Source organism: Lynx canadensis, chromosome E2 (genome assembly GCF_007474595.2).
Source record: "Lynx canadensis isolate LIC74 chromosome E2, mLynCan4.pri.v2, whole genome shotgun sequence".
NCBI lineage: Eukaryota > Metazoa > Chordata > Mammalia > Carnivora > Felidae > Lynx > Lynx canadensis.
In genome coordinates, this window is record NC_044317.1 from 13,087,278 (window position 1) to 13,107,090 (window position 19,813).

At 54.1% G+C, this 19,813-nt stretch overlaps 1 protein-coding gene and 1 non-coding gene across 2 annotated transcripts; both read left to right on the plus strand.

Annotated features, from left to right (window-relative positions):
* Positions 1 to 131: 131 nt before the first annotated feature.
* FCSK (fucose kinase) lies at positions 132 to 19,576 on the plus strand. Its single transcript, XM_032591268.1, has 24 exons — positions 132 to 262; positions 4,397 to 4,502; positions 5,040 to 5,191; positions 5,983 to 6,033; positions 8,279 to 8,404; positions 8,770 to 8,842; positions 9,251 to 9,348; positions 9,738 to 9,818; positions 10,400 to 10,519; positions 10,684 to 10,855; positions 11,248 to 11,360; positions 12,031 to 12,132; positions 12,269 to 12,439; positions 12,833 to 12,897; positions 13,305 to 13,675; positions 14,304 to 14,514; positions 14,686 to 14,852; positions 14,946 to 15,167; positions 15,524 to 15,667; positions 15,814 to 15,933; positions 17,554 to 17,741; positions 17,829 to 17,928; positions 18,452 to 18,675; positions 18,840 to 19,576. The coding sequence occupies exons 2-24, from the start codon at positions 4,421 to 4,423 to the stop codon at positions 18,924 to 18,926; spliced, it is 3,240 nt and encodes a 1,079-aa protein (XP_032447159.1). The 5' UTR covers positions 132 to 262; positions 4,397 to 4,420; the 3' UTR covers positions 18,927 to 19,576.
* Positions 4,746 to 4,852, plus strand: LOC115503626. The gene has a single exon (XR_003965460.1). It is a non-coding gene; the product is annotated as a U6 spliceosomal RNA (small nuclear RNA).
* Positions 19,577 to 19,813: the final 237 nt, after the last annotated feature.

Sequence of the window (19,813 nt, forward strand, 5' to 3'; positions counted from 1 at the left end):
ACTCGCCCTTTAGGAAAGCGCTGCCCTAACCAGATTTGCGTACCTGTGCAACAAATAGCTCGGGGTTAGTTTTTTGGGGGAGAACAAGCCAGGACCGGCGGAAGGACGAAACTACATTTCCCAGGGTGCGCCGCGAAGGAACGAGCAGCCACGCCTTAAAGAGCCCACTGCGTCCGACAGAGGCAGATACCTCGGCCCGCGCTGGTCCCGGCTTCGCACACCCCAGTGATCCCACAGTTTTTCGGCCCACGCTCTCGGATCGGTAGGACGGAGCTAGGCCAGTGGCCTCCCTGTTCCCGATAGGGAGGAGTTTCCGGGAACTCTGTTGGCGTCCCTGGGCGCCCACTGTCTATAGGGGGCATCTGCAGGTCCTCCTACTCCTTGGCCTGGGTCTTTTCAGTGGGAGCTCCGGGACGTGGCAAGTGCTGGGGCACTTGGGGACACCTGGGACAGGGAGGGATACGGGCCCCAGAGGCCCCTCAACCCTGAGACAAGTGGGACGCTGGATGCCGGCGCTGCTGACTTTGCTTTGAGGCCGCGTCTCCTGCCTCAGTTTACCCGACCTGGGCTCGTCAGTATGCACAAATCTCAATTAGAGGACGTCTGTATAATTTGCAAAGTGGTTTTATTACCAGTCAACTTCTTTCTGCCTTTTTATTTTCTAGAAGGCAAATTAGATCCCTTCATAAGACCGTCCCTCCCCCGACTCCCCCCCCCCACCTTGAAAGTTCTAAAATGCAAAATCCCTGTTCCACCTATCTTCAAAAAGCATAACTGGAAGAGGTTATTCTGTCCCTGGCTCCCCTTCCTTATCCAATTTTGGAATGAGGAAAACTGGCTGAAGACATTAAACTTGGCCTCAATAGATGAAGTTTTATCAAAGTGGGCAGAATATTGGAATAGAGGTCTAAGTTTTCTGTAAATGTTAGGTATGGCAGAGGGCATAGACTCTAGACTCCAGGAGAGGGTGGTTAAGAACATGAACCTTGGTGTTGGACACCCCTGGCCTGCCTGTGCTATTGGTGTATGGCTTTGAGCAGGCTATTCTTGTCTTTCAGCTAGTTTCCTTATCTCTGTCACGGGTGTGGTAAGATGCAATTCAGAGGGCTATTGAGTGAGTCACGTGAGCTGATTCTGCAATGCCTTTGGCCTTGGTCCCTAAAAAAAAAAGTTGATGTGTTATCATAAAATACTCTTTTGACTGATCTGGCAAGGCACGCTCCTCCGCCTTGGCTTGATTTCCCTAGGCCTTCCCTGGTCTTTACTTCTTCACGGGCATCTTTGACTAGGAGATTATTTCAGAGCCATCACTCCCACCTGCCACCAGCTTCAGGGTCAAGTTAAACTGCTGTTTCCTTTCCCTGCTGGAGAGAACTACCCCTTCAGCGTGCCACTTCGTTTACATTTTATTTAATACTGGTAACATTCCTAGGAGGTTGGTATCTTTGGCTTACAAAGGTTAGGTAACCTGCTCAAATCACACAGGAAGAGACACAGTTGGGAACAGAGCCCTGAGGGCTGATTCCCAGTCCTAGAAGGCTCTTCTGCCTAGTAGAGTGCAGTCCAGATAGGGCTACCCTCCTCCCTCTGGCCATGATCTGTCACCTGTCCGTGTCTCCCAGTCATTATGCTGAGACCAACACGGGGCTCAGACTTCCTGGGTCATTGGACTCTCCTTGGGGCATTTCTTCCTTGCTCTCTTTCAGCCCCTTTGCTTGGGACCAAATATCATTACCACCATCACCTGCATATAAATTGGAGCAACCCAGGTCCCAATCGTGGCTGCAGCATCCATTAGCCTCTGTAAAGTGGAAGTGATAATAATTATCCTGCGGGGATGTTGTGAGAATGAAAAGTCATAATGTCTTAACCGTGGACCAGAGTGAGGAGCTCAGTCCCAGTGCTTGTTATTATTAACATCCTCCTCATTCCATTATCACCTTGCATTTAGACTTTATCGTAATAGCTAATATACACTGAGCACTTTACTCATATTTACTCCTTTTGTTCTTTCCTTGTCCCTACAAAGTGGATTCAGTGTAGTGTTTAAGAGAATGGACTCTGGAGAAAGTATCAGGTTCAAATTTGGCTGTGCTACTTGCTAGCCGTGTGACCTTGGACAGGTTACTTCATCTCTCTTTGCCTCAGTTCCTTAATCTTTGAGGATAGAGTGTACTTGCCTGACATTAAGTTAGAAGTTCTTATGGTGATTTTTTTTTTCCTTTGAGAGAGATGATATTATATTCCCCATGTTGGTTCAGGTCCTTGGAGAAGCAGAGACCACAATGGGACTAGACTTGCAAGAGATTTATTGGGGAAGGGCACAAAGGGGAGGTAGCTAGAGGATGCAGGGAGAGCTGTTAGGCTGCTTCGTGTGAAGAAGCACCAGAAGGGAGGAAGGGAGGGAGGGAGGAAGGAAGGAAGGAAGGAAGGAAAGAAGGAAGGAAGGACGGATGGACAGACAGAGGGAGGGGCAGGGTTGGAAGGATCTCTGATTGCCTTGCAGTGTCTGTCGGATTGATGGGGACTCCAGGAACTAGGATTGCCTGTCGGAGGATCCTCATCTTGCAGGAATGAGTCTGTGTTCATGTCCCTGCTGCGCGGAGTCACTGGTTGGGAGCAATTGGTAGGAAGTGTGGCCTCCATGTGAACAAGCTGGGGAGCATTTGTCAGTTCTCCTCTCTGCTGCAGGAGGCCTGCGAGGATTAGGGGTGCCAAAGATCACACAGTGAGTGCCAAGCTGGAATCCCTCGAGGCTCCTTTATTGGAAAGGCCAGATGGACATCTTAGAGAATGCCTTTTCCTCAGGTGGCTGGCCAAGATCTCTACCTCAGATTTCCCTTCTGGATTCCCTCCCGGGCTTAGCAGGGAACAGAGAAATTTCTGTTAGCGGTGGAGGCTTTCCCTGAAAGCTGGTGGGAGTGTGTCAAGTGGTGGTGTTTGTCAGCCCTAACCATAGGCTTGAGGGTCTGGCTTACGTAAGAGGGCGCTGTTGCTGTTGGCTCTTAGTTGGTGCTTGGGCTGACTAGTGGACACACACTCTGGGCACCCCATCATCCCCATTCCGAGCTTTGGAGGTTGGAGGCGGGAGGAGGGGATGGGCTGCCTTGTGGGACAGCAGCCGGATCCCTGCCAGAGGTGGATGCCAAGGTACTTTTGAGCACTTGTCTACAGGTAGTCTTGGGTCCTCTGAAGTCAGATTAATTTCCCAACTGGTAGGAGAGGAATTTTGAGGAGGATAGTAGAGGGTGAAGCCATAACTTTGGCCCACCTTCCCCTCTCTTGCTCAGAGTGCCCTGGAGAAAGATGGCTGACCGGTGGGTTTAGCCCCCTTCTGGCTCGGAGCTTCTGGGGAGGGGGTCTCCTCTGAGGTCCTTGTAGTGGGCACTGTAGGCACCCTGCCCTCTGCCCTTGAACAGGCTGGTGCACCCCTCCCACAGGTGCCCTCTTCTCCAGGGAATTGCCCTTGGCTTCAGGAGCCTGGGAGGCTAGAACCTCCCTCTCTCCCCTCCTCCTAGCTCACAGCCAATAATTGAATGTTGAGGGGCAGCCCTTTGCTTTAAGGTGGGACCCACTGTCAATCCCATCTTGCTTCCCTCACTTCCTCTCCTGAGGAAATCACATGCATCCACACTGACAAAGTCAAATGTAATATAACGTAGCAATCCCATTCCCGTGTGTACATTGGCAGAGGTGAAGTCTTATGTTCACACTAAACCTGCATACAACTTTTTTTTTTTTTTTTTAAGAGAGAGCACGAGCGGGAGAGGGGCAGAGAGAGAGGGAGACAGGATCTGAAGTGGGCTCCACACTGTCAGCAGTGAGCCTGATGCGAGGCTCAACCTCACAAAACTGTGAGACCATGACCTGAGCCGAAGTCGGATGCTCAACCAACTGAGCCACCCAGGTGCCATACAAATGTTTATAGCGGCTTTGTTCATGATTCCTCAAAGCTGGGGAAAGCCCCAAATGTCCTTGGATGGATGGAGAAACAGACCATGGAGGTCACTTCATGCAACGGACTGTTGTTTGGCAAATAAAGAGAAAGAAGTAGTGATATGCACAGTCAACTTAGATGAATCCTAAAGGCATTATGTTGAGTGAAAGAAGCCAATCTCAAAAGATTACATTCCAGCCATGGCTGTGAAGAACAGAGTGTGGTTGTCAACGGTGAGGGATGGAGGAGGGCGTGACCAAGGGGATAGCATGCCGGAGGTTTTTCTTGGTGTGGAAAGTGGTGGTGGCCACAAGAATCTATTGCCGGAGGTTTTTCTGGGTGTGGAAAGTGGTGGTGGCCACAAGAATCTATACATGTGTTAAAAGTTCATTGAACTATCAATTTCAGGGTAAGATAAATTTTTTGAGATGTTCACACACACCTGTATCTCTGCCGCAGGGAACCCCCTCAAGTTTGGCCAGAATGGCACAGCCGAAGGGGGTTGATTGGACGGTCATCATCCTGACGTGCCAGTACAAGGATAATGTCCAGGTCTTCCAGAGAGGTAGGGACCCCCTCCTTCCCATTTTACCCCTGATGGAGAACCCCCACGATACCCCCACAGCCTCAGGATCCAGGAAACCTGGGTTCAGGCCCAGATTCTGCTGCTTTCTAGCCATGAGACCTCAAGACACATCGTATCATTTCACTGAGACTCAAATTTTTTCATCTGTTAAATGGGATTGGTTGTACTTACCTCACAGAGTTGGGCGAAGATCTAAGGAGCTACTCCATGAAAAGCTACTGAGTGCTCGCTCTGGCAGCACAGGTACTGAAAATAGAACCACACAGAGCAGGTCAGCATGACCGCTGCTCAAGGGTACCATGCAAATTTGTGAAGATTCCATATTTTTTACGAATATCAAATCATTGTGTTGCATGGCTGAAACAAATGTAATGTTGTATGTCAATTATACCTCAATTAAAAAGAAGCCCCTAGGTCAAAGAAAATAAAATAATGGCTATCAGTAGATTTGCTCTAGGTGCTTTGGACCAGGGTGGGGAGGCTGGGGGCCAGTCTCAGCTTGTGTTCTGACCACAGAGCTGGAGGTGCGGCAGAAACGGGAGCAGATCCCGGCCGGGACACTGTTACTGGCTGTGGAGGACCCTGAGATGCGCGTGGGCAGTGGAGGAGCCACCCTCAATGCCCTGCTGGTGGCTGCGGAACACCTGAGTGCCCGGGCAGGCTTCACCGTGAGTGCTCATGAAGTGCCATCCTCTGGCACATGTCCCGGTCAGAACGGGGATGCGGGCTTCAAACAGATTGTTTCCGAGGTCACATGCTCCTGGGGCTCCATTGCCTGGCCAGTTCAGCATTTGGTATTAGTTTCTGTGCATGTAGATTGGGTAGATTTATCAGGAGGGGGGAGAAGGCAGGGCCAGGCTTTTTAGTGGTTTTAGAACATCGGAGCCAGTATCTCAGAATTGGGCTTTCTGGAGTCTCTTGAAAACTTCCTGGCTCTCCTTTCCACATGGCATCTCTTTGCTGGAACTGGGATAAGGCTGCCTGCTTTGTGCAGGGCCCAGGGGTCAGTGTTCCCACGAGGTTCACCTTCCAGACACACACAGCCACTTCACTCAGTCACCTGGCCCTCATGGCACCCTGACGTAGGTAGTGAGGGTGGTCATAGGAATGGACATGCTCTGATGATGGAGGTGGCACCGGCAGGGGAGGCCACCACTGTGTGGTTGCCGTGGAGCTTGACTTACTGTGAGTCACCCAGCCAGCCCCACATCCTTGCTTGTAGCTTTTCCCAAAAAGCAGGGGCAGAGAAGTGGCCCAGGTAGAGGGCCACTAGGCTTCTTTATCCAGGAGGGGCCAGAGCTGCCCCTTGCTTGCCTATGGCCATTGGTCTTGACCTTGTCTTTTCTTCCTTTGGTACCTGAGGGGATTTGTGTTGGGGTCTCTCCCTGGACAAGAGGACAACATCCTTGGGTACCATCTGCCCAAGCTTCTGTCAACGGGGCTCTTCCACTTCTGACAGGTGGTGACATCTGATGTCCTGCACTCGGCCCGGATCCTTATCCTGCACATGGTTAGTAGAGGGCCTTGTAGTTCTTCAGGGGCCATGGAGAAGGCTGGAAGCATCAATCCTCGGGGTTAGAAAGTTGTTCTACCATTGTGTGTGTGCAAGGTGTTCCTTGTGCAGATACAGAAGAATCAGAATCAGAATTGATCCAAATGTCCAGAAATAGGGAACTGGCTGAATATAAGCAGTATATCCTCCTGGTGGAATGTTAGACAATGATTTAAAAATCCAGCTGGGGCGTCTGGGTGGCTCAGTCGGTTAAGCATCTGACTCATGATTTTGGCTCAGGTTGTGATCGTGAGGTTCATGGAATTGAGCCTTGTATTGGCTCTGCACTGACAACACAGAGCTTGCTTGGGATTCTCTCTTTCCCTCTCTCTGCCCTTCCCCAACTTGCGTGTGTGTGCGCGCATGCTCTCTCTCAAAATAAATAAATAAACTAAAAAAAAAAAAATTCTAGCTAACTCTACACATTTACCTGGAAAGAGACTTACTAGCTCTGTGACCTTGGACAAATCACTTGACCCTTTCTTTCTAGGTCTTACCTTCCTCATCTGTAAAATGAAGATGGCAACAGTTTGTACTTTGTGTGGATGTGCTGAGATGATCCATGTAAATGCTGAAATGGGGCCTGGCCTGGCTCACTGTGATCATTCAATGGATGTATTTTCATTGTTAAGGGGAAAAGGCCAGCCACACAAGTTTATATAGAATGATCTCAATTTTTTTTTAATGTTTACTTATTTTTGAGAGAGAGACAAAGCATGAACAGGGGAGGGGCAGAGAGAGAGGGAGACACAGAATCTGAAGCAGGCCCCGGGCTCTGACCTGTCAGCACAGAGCCTGACATGGGGCCCGAACCCACGAACCATGAGATCATGGATCTGAGCTGAGGTCGGACACTCAACCAACTGAGCCACCCTGGCGCCCTGATCTCAATTTTATAATTGGAATTTTGTGTGTGTGTTTTTAAACTTTCTTCAGCCATTCTTTTCCTTTTTTTTTTTTTTAAGATTTTTTTTTAAAGGCCTGAGGAGACTGGAAGTTTTATTTATTTTTTAAAGTTTACTTATTTATTTTGAGAGAGAGAAAAAAAGAGAGAGAATGAGTTGGGGAGGGACAGAGACAGAGGGAGAGAGAAAGTCCCAAGCAGGCTCCGTGCTGTCAGCACAGAACCTGATATGGGGCTTGAACTCACAAACAATGAGATCATGACCTGAGCCAAAATCAAGTGTCGGATGCTTAACTGACTGAGCCACCCAGGGGCCCCAAGATTTTTAAAAATAATCTCTACACCTAGCGTGAGTCTCTAACATACAGTCCTGAGATCAAGAGTTGCAGGCTCCACTGACTGAGCCAGCCAGAGACCCCTTTAATTGGAATTTTGATGAAGATGAATGTCAATCCACATGCAAGAAATAATACAGAGAGAGAAGCCTTTGTAAACTTTGCCCATATCCCCCCAGTGGTAACAAATTCAACAGCTATAGTGTAACCACAGTCGGATATTGACATTGATACAATTCCCAAACTTTCCCCCTAGTTTTACTTGTAGTGTGTGTGTGTGTGTGTGTGTGAGTGTGTGTGTGTGTATTAGTTACTGTTGTCTCTCCACCTTCTCATGATCTCATTTAAATTTTTTTTTTCAACGTTTATTTATTTTTGGGACAGAGAGAGACAGAGCATGAACGGGGGAGGGGCAGAGAGAGAGGGAGACACAGAATCGGAAACAGGCTCCAGGCTCTGAGCCATCAGCCCAGAGCCCAACGCGGGGCTCGAACCCACGGACCGTGAGATCGTGACCTGGCTGAAGTCGGACGCTTAACCGACTGCGCCACCCAGGCGCCCCTCTCATGATCTCATTTAAAAAAATTAAAGAAAAGTCTAAAAGGATGTACCTCAAAATGAGGGCAATGGCTGTCATCCCTGAGGAACTGTTTTCTGTGGGCACATCTGCATTTTCTAATTTTTCACCATAATCATATAATTGAAAACATTTTAAGAAAAAAATAAAACGAGAAAACGCTTTTTAAGTTACTGATTTATTAGGTAGGCTCCATGCCCAACACTCGAACTCACGACTCCGAAATCAAGAGTTGCGTGCTCCACTGACTAAGCCAGCCAGGCACCCCGAGAAAACACATTTTTAAAAGTCTTCTAGGTTGATGGCTTCCTGCCTTTGCACAGCTGATAGGTTGTCCCCAGGCTCTCTGCCCCAAGGGTTCTTTTCCTGTCCGTGCTCCCTCCCTAGGGCCGAGACTTCCCTTTTGACGACTGTGGCAGGGCCTTCACCTGCCTCCCTGTGGAGAACCCCCAGGCTCCCGTGGAGGCTGTGGTCTGCAACCTGGACTGCTTGCTGGACACCATGAGCCATCGGGTAAGGCTGGCCATAACCACAGGGCCTCATCCCAGAGACAGCCACACCCCTCCCACTGCACCAGCAGCTGTATATTCTGTGCTGGCGCGGACAGGAGACGCCAGGAAGAAAGGCTTTGGAGGTGCCCAGAGTTAGAGCTTCTGAAGATTAGTCTTGGCCACATTGGTGGGGAGGTGTGGCCCTCAGAGGATGGGGGAGGGTTGGCATCAGCGCCATGGGTCAGGGGAGGCCCTGTTACCTCGGCAGACAGGGTCTTTCTGGACAGGATGGCTGCTGGAGTGCATAGAACAGGCCAAGACTGGGCTGTGTGGGAGCAGAGGAAGGGTTGGTCCAGGCCACCAGCTGCATTCTGTCTCTCTCCACAGCTGGGCCCAGGCTCCCCACCGGGTGTGTGGGTTTGCAGCACCGACATGCTCCTGTCTGTTCCTCCAAACCCAGGTGAGCCTGAGAAGCCTTGGGACTGCCTTCCCTGGCCACAGCCAGATACCTTTCTTCACTTGGTCTCTGGGCCTGGCCTGATGCCCTGTTCAGAAAGGAAACTGTAGGGTGTGGAGAATGAAGCCCAGACCGAGTTAGGGCTTCCCCTTCTGGGCCTCAGTCTTCTTGGCTGTAGGATGGAGACACCCAGCCCTGCCCCTTCTGCCCTGCAGGGCTCTGTGGAAGAATTTGGGGAGGGGAGGTATTGTCATTCTCCCAGAGGAATTGAATGTCCATTTGGCTTTGGAAACGATATTCCCTTTAGAGTTGTCTGGATGCCCCTGTCCTGTGCTCTTGCCTCCACCTGGTTGGAGACCCCTGTCTTGGGTTGAGGCCCCTGGGGGAACCTCCTAACTGCCCCATTCACAGGGATCAGCTGGGACAACTTCCGGGGAGCAAAGGTGATTGCCCTTCCAGGGAACCCGGCCTATGCCCGGAACCATGGCGTTTACCTCACTGACTCCCAGGTAGGGCCCCTGGGGCAGCTGTGTGGGCAGCTTGACCATCTGGGTTGGCCTCCTGGTCCTATGCTTGGGGAATCCTCTCATCCTGGACTTTCTAGCATGGTCTGGATTTGGAGGAGGTCCCCTCTGAACAGCCCTTGTGCTCACTTAGTCTTTTGCCAAACATGAATTGCACACCGACCCTGTGCTAGGGTCTGTGCTCGAGGCTGTGAAAACATGCAAAGCCTGCCCTCTACCGTCAGGGGTGGGAGTCTTCAGTGCTCGTGTCCTTGGGAGCACCCCGGTACCTGTCAGACTTCCGTCCTAGGTTTTCATTTGGAGAACACCTTGCGGTGCCCTCCTTGCTGGTCCTTTCTTGCTCCTTTCCCTAACTCTGTTTTCTCCCCACATAGGGCTTCGTTTTGGACATTTACTACCAGGGCACCGAGGCAGAGATACAACGATGTGCCAGGCCGGATGGGCGGGTGCCACTGGTACAGCTGCCAGACCCACGCTAGGTTCTTTGGAGACCTTATGGAACGAGGAAGGGAGGGTTTGCCTATCTGCACTCCTTCTGGAAGATTCTGGGGCAGGCTAGAACCAGGATCCAAGTAAGGTCTAGAACTGGCATTCAGGGGAGCTGGTGGAGCCAGAATCTGAGGCAGGTGTGGCAGAAAGGCTGGAACCAGCCTGTGAGTAATTTCAGGAACGCAGTTGGGAGGAAGTCTAGAATCTGATTTGGGGGATCCTTCTAGAATGAAAGGCAAGGATAGGAACATTGGGTAAGGGTCTGGGACTGGACCTTGAGGAAGATGGGGAACTATTTCTCATTCTCTGTCTCTAGTTCAGGGAGGCCTGACAATTGGGGTGGGGGGTCCCAGAAGGTGGATGTTGAGGGGTCCCTTGGTGGGAGCCCACTCCCATTAAGCCTGGATCCTGGGTGCTGGAGTGACCCAAAGACAAAAGACCCTGCCTGGTATGGCAGCCAGCCTTGCTTGGCCCATCTGCATGAGTCCTTCCCAATTCAGGGCCCAGGCTGGCCCCAGAGTCCCACAACCTGACTTGACCTCTCTAGGTCTCAGGGATCGCCTTCTTCTCTGTGGAGACTGCTGAGCACCTCCTGGCCACTCATGTGAGCCCGCCCTTGGATGCCTGCACCTACATGGGCTTAGACTCTGGAGCCCGGCCTGTCCAGGTGACTGGGGGTGTGGGCTGGGGACCCCTGGCCTTGAGTAGAGGCCCTGACACTGGCAGCCTGGTGGTCCCTTTCTTCTCTGGGTCAGTGTCTCTGGGGATGGGACTGCCCCCAGCTCAATCTAGGAACCTTCTCAATAGATGTGCTTCCTACCCCTGCCCCAGCTATCTCTCTTTTTCGACATCCTGCTCTGCATGGCCCGGAACGTGAACAGGGAGGACTTCCTGGTGGGGCAGCCTCCAGAGATGGGCCAAGGTGACATGGACATCGGAAGTTACCTGCAGGGTGCCCGGGCTGAACTGTGGAGGGAGCTTCGTGACCAGCCCCTCACCATGGGTGGGTACTACTTCTTGGCTCTCTGGGGAGACCACGGGAGTGAGGACCCCCCCAGGATGAGGCAGCTGCCTGCCTGGCCCCCAGGCTTCTGGACCATGCAGGCCTAGTGCATGCCAGACAATTACCCTCTCCGAATCCAGAGCCTGTAGCCCTCTTCCCTTCTTCCTTTGTCTTGTTCCTGGGCTCCAGTTCCAGTCTTTCTACTTTCTAGCTGTGTGACTTGGACAGGTTGCTGAGTCTATCTGGATCTCAGCTTCCCCATCGGCACAATGGGCTCATTGCCATGCCTGCCTTCCCCTGGCCTGGTTAAGAGGTGTCTTCGGTGGGAGGCCTGGCCTGGCATCAGAGCTGCAGCAGGCATGGGGTTGGGGTCGGTACTTGTATCTTTACAGCTTATGTCCCTGATGGCAGCTACAGCTACATGACCAGCTCGGCCAGTGAGTTCTTACACAGCCTCACATTCCCAGGGGCTCCCAGGGCCCAGGTAGTGCACTCCCAGGTGGAGGTAAGACCTGCCTGGAGGGAGGGCCAGCAGAAGTGCCTGCTGGGTGCCTGTGGACAGGTGGGATGGGGGCTCCAGGAAAGGGAAGGAATAGCCCATCCTTGGAATAGAGTAGGTGTAGGTGTTATTATCCCCATTTCACACATGAGGCACTGGAGGCTCAGAGAGGTTAAGTAGCTTGCTTAAATCCACAGAGCCAGTAAGTGGTCATTTCAGGATTCTACATGCAGGTCTGCCTGAGAAACTAGAGAAGACTCCATGCTTTTCTGTGGGGTCTGCTGGGGGATAAGCACATTTGAGGTGATGGGCCTGGGTCATTCCCATGGGCTGAGAAAAGTGGCAGGGAGAGCTCATAGGTGGCCCTCAGGGTGGCAGGGATAGGGGTAGCTGCACAGATGGGAGAGGATTCCTGGGAGAGCTGTCATTTGGTGGGACCTCTGTTACTGAGTTCAGATTTGTACTGGAGGAGAACACAGGCAGAGCACGCTGCTGGGGGAGCCTCTGGAAGAGCGGCGTGAACAAGAGGGGATGGGAGTTGGCCTGAGGCTGGGGTCAGGGCAGAGGGATGTGCCTGGCTGTCAGGGCACAGGGAACAGCAGGCATTCTGGCTGGGGCCTTGGCTGTGGGGGAGCCTGGGTCCTGGGCCCTCACAACATTCTGCTTGGCTTCCCAGGAGCCACAGCTCCTGGGTGCCAAGAGCTCCGTGGTCAGCTGCCTGCTGGAAGGCCCTGTCCAACTGGGTCCTGGGAGTGTCCTGCAGCACTGCCATCTTCAGGTGAGGCTAGGGGCAAGCAGGAGGGCAGCGCTCCAGGGGCCAGGGTCCTGTGTGTGTGTGTGTGTGTGTGTGTGTGTGTGTGTAGGTACTTAGGGCTGTGCTAGGATGCATACCTTTTCTCCTTTTCTCCTATCAGGGCCCTGTTCATATCGGCACTGGCTGCTTGGTGAGTGGCCTGGACACGGCCCAGTGCAAGGCACTGCACGGCTTGGAGCTGCATGACCTCGTCCTGCAGGGACACCACGTGCGGCTGCACGGCGCCCCCAGCCGTGTCTTCACCCTCGTTGGCCGTCTGGACAGCTGGGAGGTTAGGTGTCCACCCTGCCTCCCTGAGGGTTCCAGCCCATCTCCTACAAGTCTCCCTGAACACTGGCCTGAGGGATAGGTGGTGAGGAGGGTGCAGCCAGTTGTCTCAACAGGCCTTCACCACCCTCCTTGTCTGCTCTATGTGGTGGGCTTGGTGGGGTGGCCCGTGTTATAGGCCAGACACTGAGGCACAGAGAGGGTGGTGACCCACCTTGGACCTCAGAGCTGGTTATGATGGATTGGGCTGAGTGCCAGGCACCTGGGCAGGAACATCGAGGCTCCAGGGCTTGACGCTGGTGTCTCAGAATTTCCTTGCATATGTGCTCGTCACTCTTGCTATCCCCTCTGGCCTCAGTGTCCCTAATTCCTTTCCTGCCTCCTCCTCTTCCCCCAGAGACAGGGGACAGGAACGTATCTTAACATGTCCTGGAGTGAATTCTTCCAGAAGACAGGCGTTCGGTAAGGTTAACGGCCCAGATGGGACTCTACGGGCCTAGGCAGCTAGGGCAGGGCATCTGCTTCTGTGAGGCTCACCCCTGCCCTCGCTCCTGCCCCAGAGCAATACCCGGCCCCCTAACCATCCCTGGGGTCCAAGGTAGTTTTGGGCAGCCTGATTTGTCCCACCATCTTTCTGAGCAACTACAGATTGCTGGCTATGCTCAGGGTTTGGGATTTTGTCCAGTGGCCTGGGAAAAGAGGCAAGGCAGCCGGGCCTCTCTCTCTGAGCTGCACACTTGTGCTGCCTCTGGAGGAGTCTGTCCTGTCACCATGAATGAGCCAGCCCCCAGCTGACAGTCAGTCAGGGCTTGGTGATCAGGCAGGAGCCCTTGCTTCCCCCCTGCTAATATGTCTTTCCCCCACATCAGAGACTGGGATCTGTGGGACCCAGACACGCCCCCTGCAGAGCGTTGCCTTCTTAGTGCCCGCCTCTTTCCTGTGCTCCACCCCTTGAGGGCCCTGGGACCCCGGGACATGCTGTGGATGCTGGACCCCCAGGAGGATAGGGGCAAGGCCCTGCGGGCCTGGCGAGCCTGCTGGCGTTTGTCCTGGGAGCAGCTGCAGCCGTGCCTGGACCGGGCTGCCACACTGGCCTCCCGCCGGGACCTGTTCTTCCGCCAGGCCCTGCATAAGGCGAGGCGTGTGCTGGAGGCTCGGCAGGACCTCAGCCTGTGCCCGCTGATCCGGGCCGCTGTCCGAGAGGGCTGTCCTGGGCCCCTCCTGGCCACGCTGGACCAGGGTGAGTGTGCTGGAAAGCCAGTCCCAGCGTCACCTGCCCTACCTGCCCTCTGGATCATCAACCTGAGGGTACTAGGGAGCTGTGAAACTTCAAAGTGGGGGAGAGACACAGTGGAGTGTACTTGTAAGTTTGGGGGGAAGTTTCCTCCCCATCAGTGGGGAGTTTGGTGAGAGGCTGAGGCTTGGGGCTGAGCCTCTGGGTCCTATGAGCATCAGCAAACCCAGCAAAGTTTGCACTGGGTTGGGATGTGGTTGGCTCTACCCAGAGGCCCAGGCACACTGGCTGGGGGCTCAGCCGTAGCCTGCTAGGCAACACCTCATTAGCCCCATTGAAGCTGGTTGATGGTGGGGCTGAGACCGAACCCGGGTGGTTTGACCCTGAAGCCTGAGCTCCTAACCACTGTGGACATTCTGGGTGAGGGGGTGAAGAGGGGGCTGGGGCTGATAGGTTGAGAAGAACCTTGCTTGGCGGAGGAGCAGGGAACATTCATAGGCAAGAATATATCTTGGGTCCAGGTGAAGAGGTGTGAAGGACCTGGAGTGTTTGGGGGACTGCTGAGTAGTCTCTGGGGGCAGAGGGCCCTGGGGGCAGGCCCCCTCCCCTGCCACCCTGACTCCTGGCCGTTCAGTTGCAGCTGGTGCGGAAGACCCTGGGGTGGCAGCCCGGGCTCTCGCCTGTGTGGCGGATGTACTGGGCTGCATGGCAGAGGGCCAGGGAGGCTTACGGAGCGGTCCAGCCGCCAATCCTGAGTGGATGCAGCCCTTCTCACATCTGGAGTGTGGAGACCTGGCGGCCGGCGTGCAGGCACTTGCCCAGGAGCGGGACAAGTGGCTGAGCAGGTGGGTGCTCAAAACTTTTGGAGAAGTCCTTGGCCATCCTTGGAGGTGGAAACCCACGGAGAGGTGGGCCCCTCTTACCACGGTTACCTAGGGCAGTCAGGTCCCCAAACCCAGGCAGTCCACCCCCAGCTTGGGGTTCCACGCCACCGTCTCTCCCATCCCTCTCGGCAGGCCAGCGTTGCTAGTGCGAGCTGCCCGCCACTACGAGGGAGCTGGGCAGATTCTGATCCGCCAGGCTGTGATGTCAGCCCAGCACTTTGTCTCCATGGAGCCAGTGGAGCCGCCAGCACCTGGGCGGTGGGTGGTGGCTGAGTGCCCTGCTCGCGTGGATTTCTCCGGTGAGCCCCTTGTGGCGTGGTGGGGTGAGGGTAGCCACCCCGGGGCTGGGCTGGCTGCCCTGTGACTAACTTGGTCTTGTCTAACTGCTGAAGGTGGCTGGAGTGACACGCCACCCCTTGCCTATGAGCTTGGTGGGGCAGTGCTGGGTCTGGCTGTGCGAGTGGATGGCCGCCGGCCCATCGGGGCCAGGGCACGCCGCATCCCAGAGCCTGAGCTGTGGCTGGCAGTGGGGCCTCAGCAGGACAAGATGACCATGAAGACAGTGTGCCGGAACCTAGATGACCTGCAGGATTACTGCCAGCCCCATGCCCCAGGTCAGGGCACCTGTGACATCTGCAGGTGGGAATGGCACGCATGGCCAGCTGAGGGATGGGGGCAGAACCTTGGAGACCCTGCAGGCCATGGAGGCCTGTCCTGAGGGTGAGCCAGTCTGGTGGAGGAGCCCTGAAGTCATCCTGCCCGGGTACATGCAGGCCCAAGGAGGTAGGGCTGGCACATTTGCCTGTGCTGGGGGGACCAGAGGCCCTTTTATGGCTTGGAGATAGGGCCTCCAATACTTCTGGGGTTTTATCTCCCAGTGAGCCCCGTGCTGGGCTGGGCAATAGTGGACATAGTTTGGGGTATCTGCTTCTACCCTTGAAGACCAAATTCCTTGCTGGTCCTTCCACAGGGGCTCTGCTGAAGGCAACCTTCATCTGTGCAGGGATCGTGCATGTTGGCTCCAAGCTTTCCCTGAAAGAGCAGCTGCTGCACACCTTTGGGGGTGGCTTCGAGCTGCATACCTGGTCTGAGCTGCCCCATGGCTCCGGTCTCGGTGGGTGGGCCCTGTCTCCCTGCTGCCCACCAGTCGCATCCCTAACCTCCAGCCTCGCCTCCGGTCCCCTCCCTGGCCTCTGCCCAGCTGAGGAGTGAGCTGAGCAGAGCTGTTTCATGTCTGGCGCTTTCCTCTGCACCCTGCAGGCACTAGCAGCATCCTGGCAGGCGCAGCCCTGGCTGCCTTGCAGAGGGCCGCGGGCCGGGTAGTGGGCACAGAGGCCCTGATCCATGCAGTGCTGCACCTGGAACAGGTGCTCACGACAGGTATGGGACTGCCCTGGGGCAGGAGGGAAGTCATGGACATTTTCCCAAGGGCTTCCAGGGTCTCCCGGGACTTGCAGACAGCCACGTATACATATGCGTGGTCAAAGCTTCCTTAAAGTTGGTTAGAGCTTCCTTCTTACCACTCTGACCCTTTCTGGTGGTTTTCAACTTCAAATGTTTCTATCTCTAAGGACCTGATGCTTTAGGAGTACCTACTAAGTGCTAGATTCTGTGCTGCACCTTTCATGTGTTTTATTGGGTACCCGTTATACCAGGTGCTATTTCTCATGATTCTGTCCCCACCTAGGGCTGTCCCTCAGGGTGAAGCCGGGCAGAGGTGGATTTGGAATAGGGGACAGGACTTTTAGCTTGCCTTCTGGCAACTTGCCCTGCCCATGGGCTGTGGTCCTTTGTGCCCCCCCCCCCCCCCGACTACCATATGGCTGTGATCATAATAGAATGCTACTAACACCTTCCACCTCTGCACCACCGTGGCCCTTTGGAATCCATGCACAATGGAGAGCAGCTAGTTTGTCTGACTCCAGATCCTAGGGTGCTCTGGTCACCTCAGGATGCAGGGCCTCATCCACAGAACGTTGGGAAGGAAGCTGCCGCAAGGACAGATAGATGCCTGATGATGGTATCTTCTCTGGTCACTTTGTAGCCCAGCCTCCTCCTTTTGTTGCCCTGATTCACATCACATAATGGGTAGTCATTAGCAAAAAGGGCAGCCTGTTAACTTTACTTTTGAGGTGTAGCATTCAAATCCTTCATTTGGTCAATTGAAGGAGGCTCAGCCCCATTGTTGAGTTCTAGGGAGTCAGCTGATCAGAGTATCCACTCTGTGCTGGGCCTTGGGGATAAAATGAGCAAAAACAGGGTCTTTGCCCTCAGAAGGCATATGGTCTGTTGGAGACAGGCCTTACTCAATAACCACTCACATGAATGTATAATCACAAGCTGTGCCAAGTGCTCTGATGGAGAGGGGTGCAGGTAAGGAGTTCTTGACATTTGGGGCCTGATGCCTAAAGTTCCAGATGCCCCCTGCCATTGGCAATTTGTACTTTAAATCCTTGTAGGCCCCAGGTATGAAAGGCCTATCCCAGAATTATCTCAAGTTGTGACACTTTTGTATAGCTGCAAGAGGAAGAGATCCATACCTTTTGTTCCTAAAGCAAGATGTGAACAAGCTCTTTCAATTTCAATAAGAGATGGTAAAAAGTTTTCCAACATCAACACCCTTTATTAGAAAAGACAGGGTGCAGGGAACCGTTAAGCTTCAGGGGAAGTCCCATGTTATCTCTCCTTGAGGGGAGCAGTTTACTGTTAGGTCTTATCCTTTGATATGGCTTACCCCAATTCCAGTTACACAGTAGGTCTGCACCCAAACTCAGGCGTTGTGAGTTCCAAGCTTGGCTCCGTAACGCTTTCCACTTGCTGGGCTCGTCCTGTTCTGAAGGCTGGGGGCAGAAGCTGCACAGCTCACCTGGCTCAGCCTGGGTCGGGAGAAGCGGGCTTCCCATGCTGGTCCTTGCCAGGGGTGCAGGACTGGGAGCCTGGGCTGGGAGAGAGAAGTTGGGACAGGTAGGCTCCAAAAGTGATGGAACCCTGGGCTTGCAGGAGGTGGCTGGCAGGACCAAGTGGGTGGCCTCGTGCCTGGCATCAAGGTGGGGCGCTCCCGGGCTCAGCTGCCACTGAAGGTGGAGGTGGAAGAGATCACTGTGCCTGAGGGCTTCCTCCGGAAGCTCAATGACCACCTGCTCCTGGTATACACTGGCAAGACACGCCTGGCCCGGAATCTGCTGCAGGTGAGCCCTGGCCTCAGGAGGAAGGTGGGAGGTAAATGGCTCAGCTGGGCTCAGATCCTCATTGCATTCCTCCTGCCCCATCTGCAGGATGTGCTGAGGAGCTGGTATGCCCGGCTGCCTGCCGTCGTGCAGAATGCCCACAGCCTGGTGCGGCACACCGAGGAGTGTGCAAAAGCCTTCCGCCAAGGTGAGGTGCTTCTTGCCTGGAGCTCAGGGCATCAGGAGTGAGTACCTTGTTGCCTGTGGGTCTGAGGCCAGGAGCCTTTGCAGGCCTGGCCCGGGCCCCGTGTAGGAGGCCCCTGGGGACAGAAGCCTACTGTCTGCCCTCCACAGGGTCTCACACTTAGGTGGGTGGGAGTCCTTTCTCAGGATAACACTTGCATCATGAGGGAGGCCTCCAGCCCCACCTACCAGGAAGCAGACTGGGGCAGAGGCTCAGCATCTTGAGTCCTGGGGAGTCAGCTGATCAGGGTTCCATGTCTGTGTCTACATGATTGAACACTGTACTGGGCACTATGCCAGCTGCTCTATGCACTTTAGTCCTCAACCCTTGAGGTGGGCTTTATCACTCCTATTTCCAGCCAGCGCTGGACCTAGGTTTTTCACCAGGACACTGGTTAAGTAGTGCTTCTTGGCACATCATTCAGTCCAGAAATAGGTGTTGAATATTCCAGCTCAGGCATACCACTCCCTTCTCTGCCCCCACCCAGGGAGCCTGCCTCTGCTGGGCCAGTGCCTGACCACGTACTGGGAGCAAAAGAAGCTCATGGCTCCAGGCTGTGAGCCTCTGGCTGTGCGGCGTATGATGGATGTCCTGGCCCCTCACGTGCATGGCCAGAGCCTGGCAGGGGCAGGTGGTGGAGGCTTTCTGTATCTGTTGACCAAGGAGCCGCAGCAAAAGGAGGCTCTGGAGGCTGTGCTGGCCAAGACTGAGGTACCTGGTGGTGCTGGGGGTGGTGATTGGTGGAGGACAGGAGCCCTCAGTGTGTCTCACCACTAAGCAGGGGCTACAGCTGCAAGTCTCCCTTACCACTTGCAGCACGAGACGTGGCCTGAGACTTGCCCAGAACCCTCTAAACACCTGTCCTTTGCTCCCAGGGCCTCGGGAATTACAGCGTCCACCTGGTAGAAGTGGACACTCAGGGCCTGAGCCTGCAGCTGCTGGGGAGTGAGACCTCAACCTGATGCCCCTTCCCAGGTTTGTCCTTCTGTAAGAGGAGAAAACCTGGAGCTGCAGCAGCCTCTCCCTTCTTTCCTCCATGGGACTGTCAGCCTCTACTTTATGCCCACCCCTTTGTGAACCTGCTCCCAAAGGAAACCAGCCAACGTGAACTTGGGCCCAGCCCTTTCTGGAGTTTGGTGAAACTGGTGGTGCCTGGGAATAGGACTGTACCTCCTGGTTGACTGTGGCCTAGGCTTGTCCTCTGGACATAGGAAAGTCTCAAGCATAGTGTCCAATGTGGCCTTTACAAATCCATGGCCAGCCTTGGCCTTCTCACTCTCTATGAGGGCCTGGGAAAAGGAGGACAACCAGCTTTAGCACATGGCTGGGGTCCCCTGGTAAGAGGCTCTTTGAGGCATTTCTTGTGGCCTTCCTTGGAGGTCTGGCTTCTGCCTGAGAAGAGACTTCCTGTTCCACACTCACTCTCAGGCTGATTTGATGGGGGAGTGGGAACAGGGGTGGGGGTCTCTACTCTTGTTTGTGGTCATGAGCCAGTGCAAGTCACTGCTAATAGAGGCCTTAACACTATGGACTATGCCACATGACCAGTGTCTATGGACATTTGATTTGCAAAATTACAACCTTCTTGGAATAAATTCACTCTGTCCTTCAAGGTTGTCCTCATAAAGCTTTTTTTTTTTGATCCTGTGAGGGGCAGTTCCCACTTGCCTTGGTACTGTGGGAAACCCCCTGGGACAATCCAGCTTCTGGTGCTGAGGGCCCAAGGAGGGGATGAGGGTCCAAGATTAGATGAGGTGCCTGCTTTCATGTGGGTACTGACTGGCTGTGCGCCACTCTGGGTGCGGGAGGAGACTGAAGCTTTAGGCTTTTGTCTGCACATTTCAGTGCA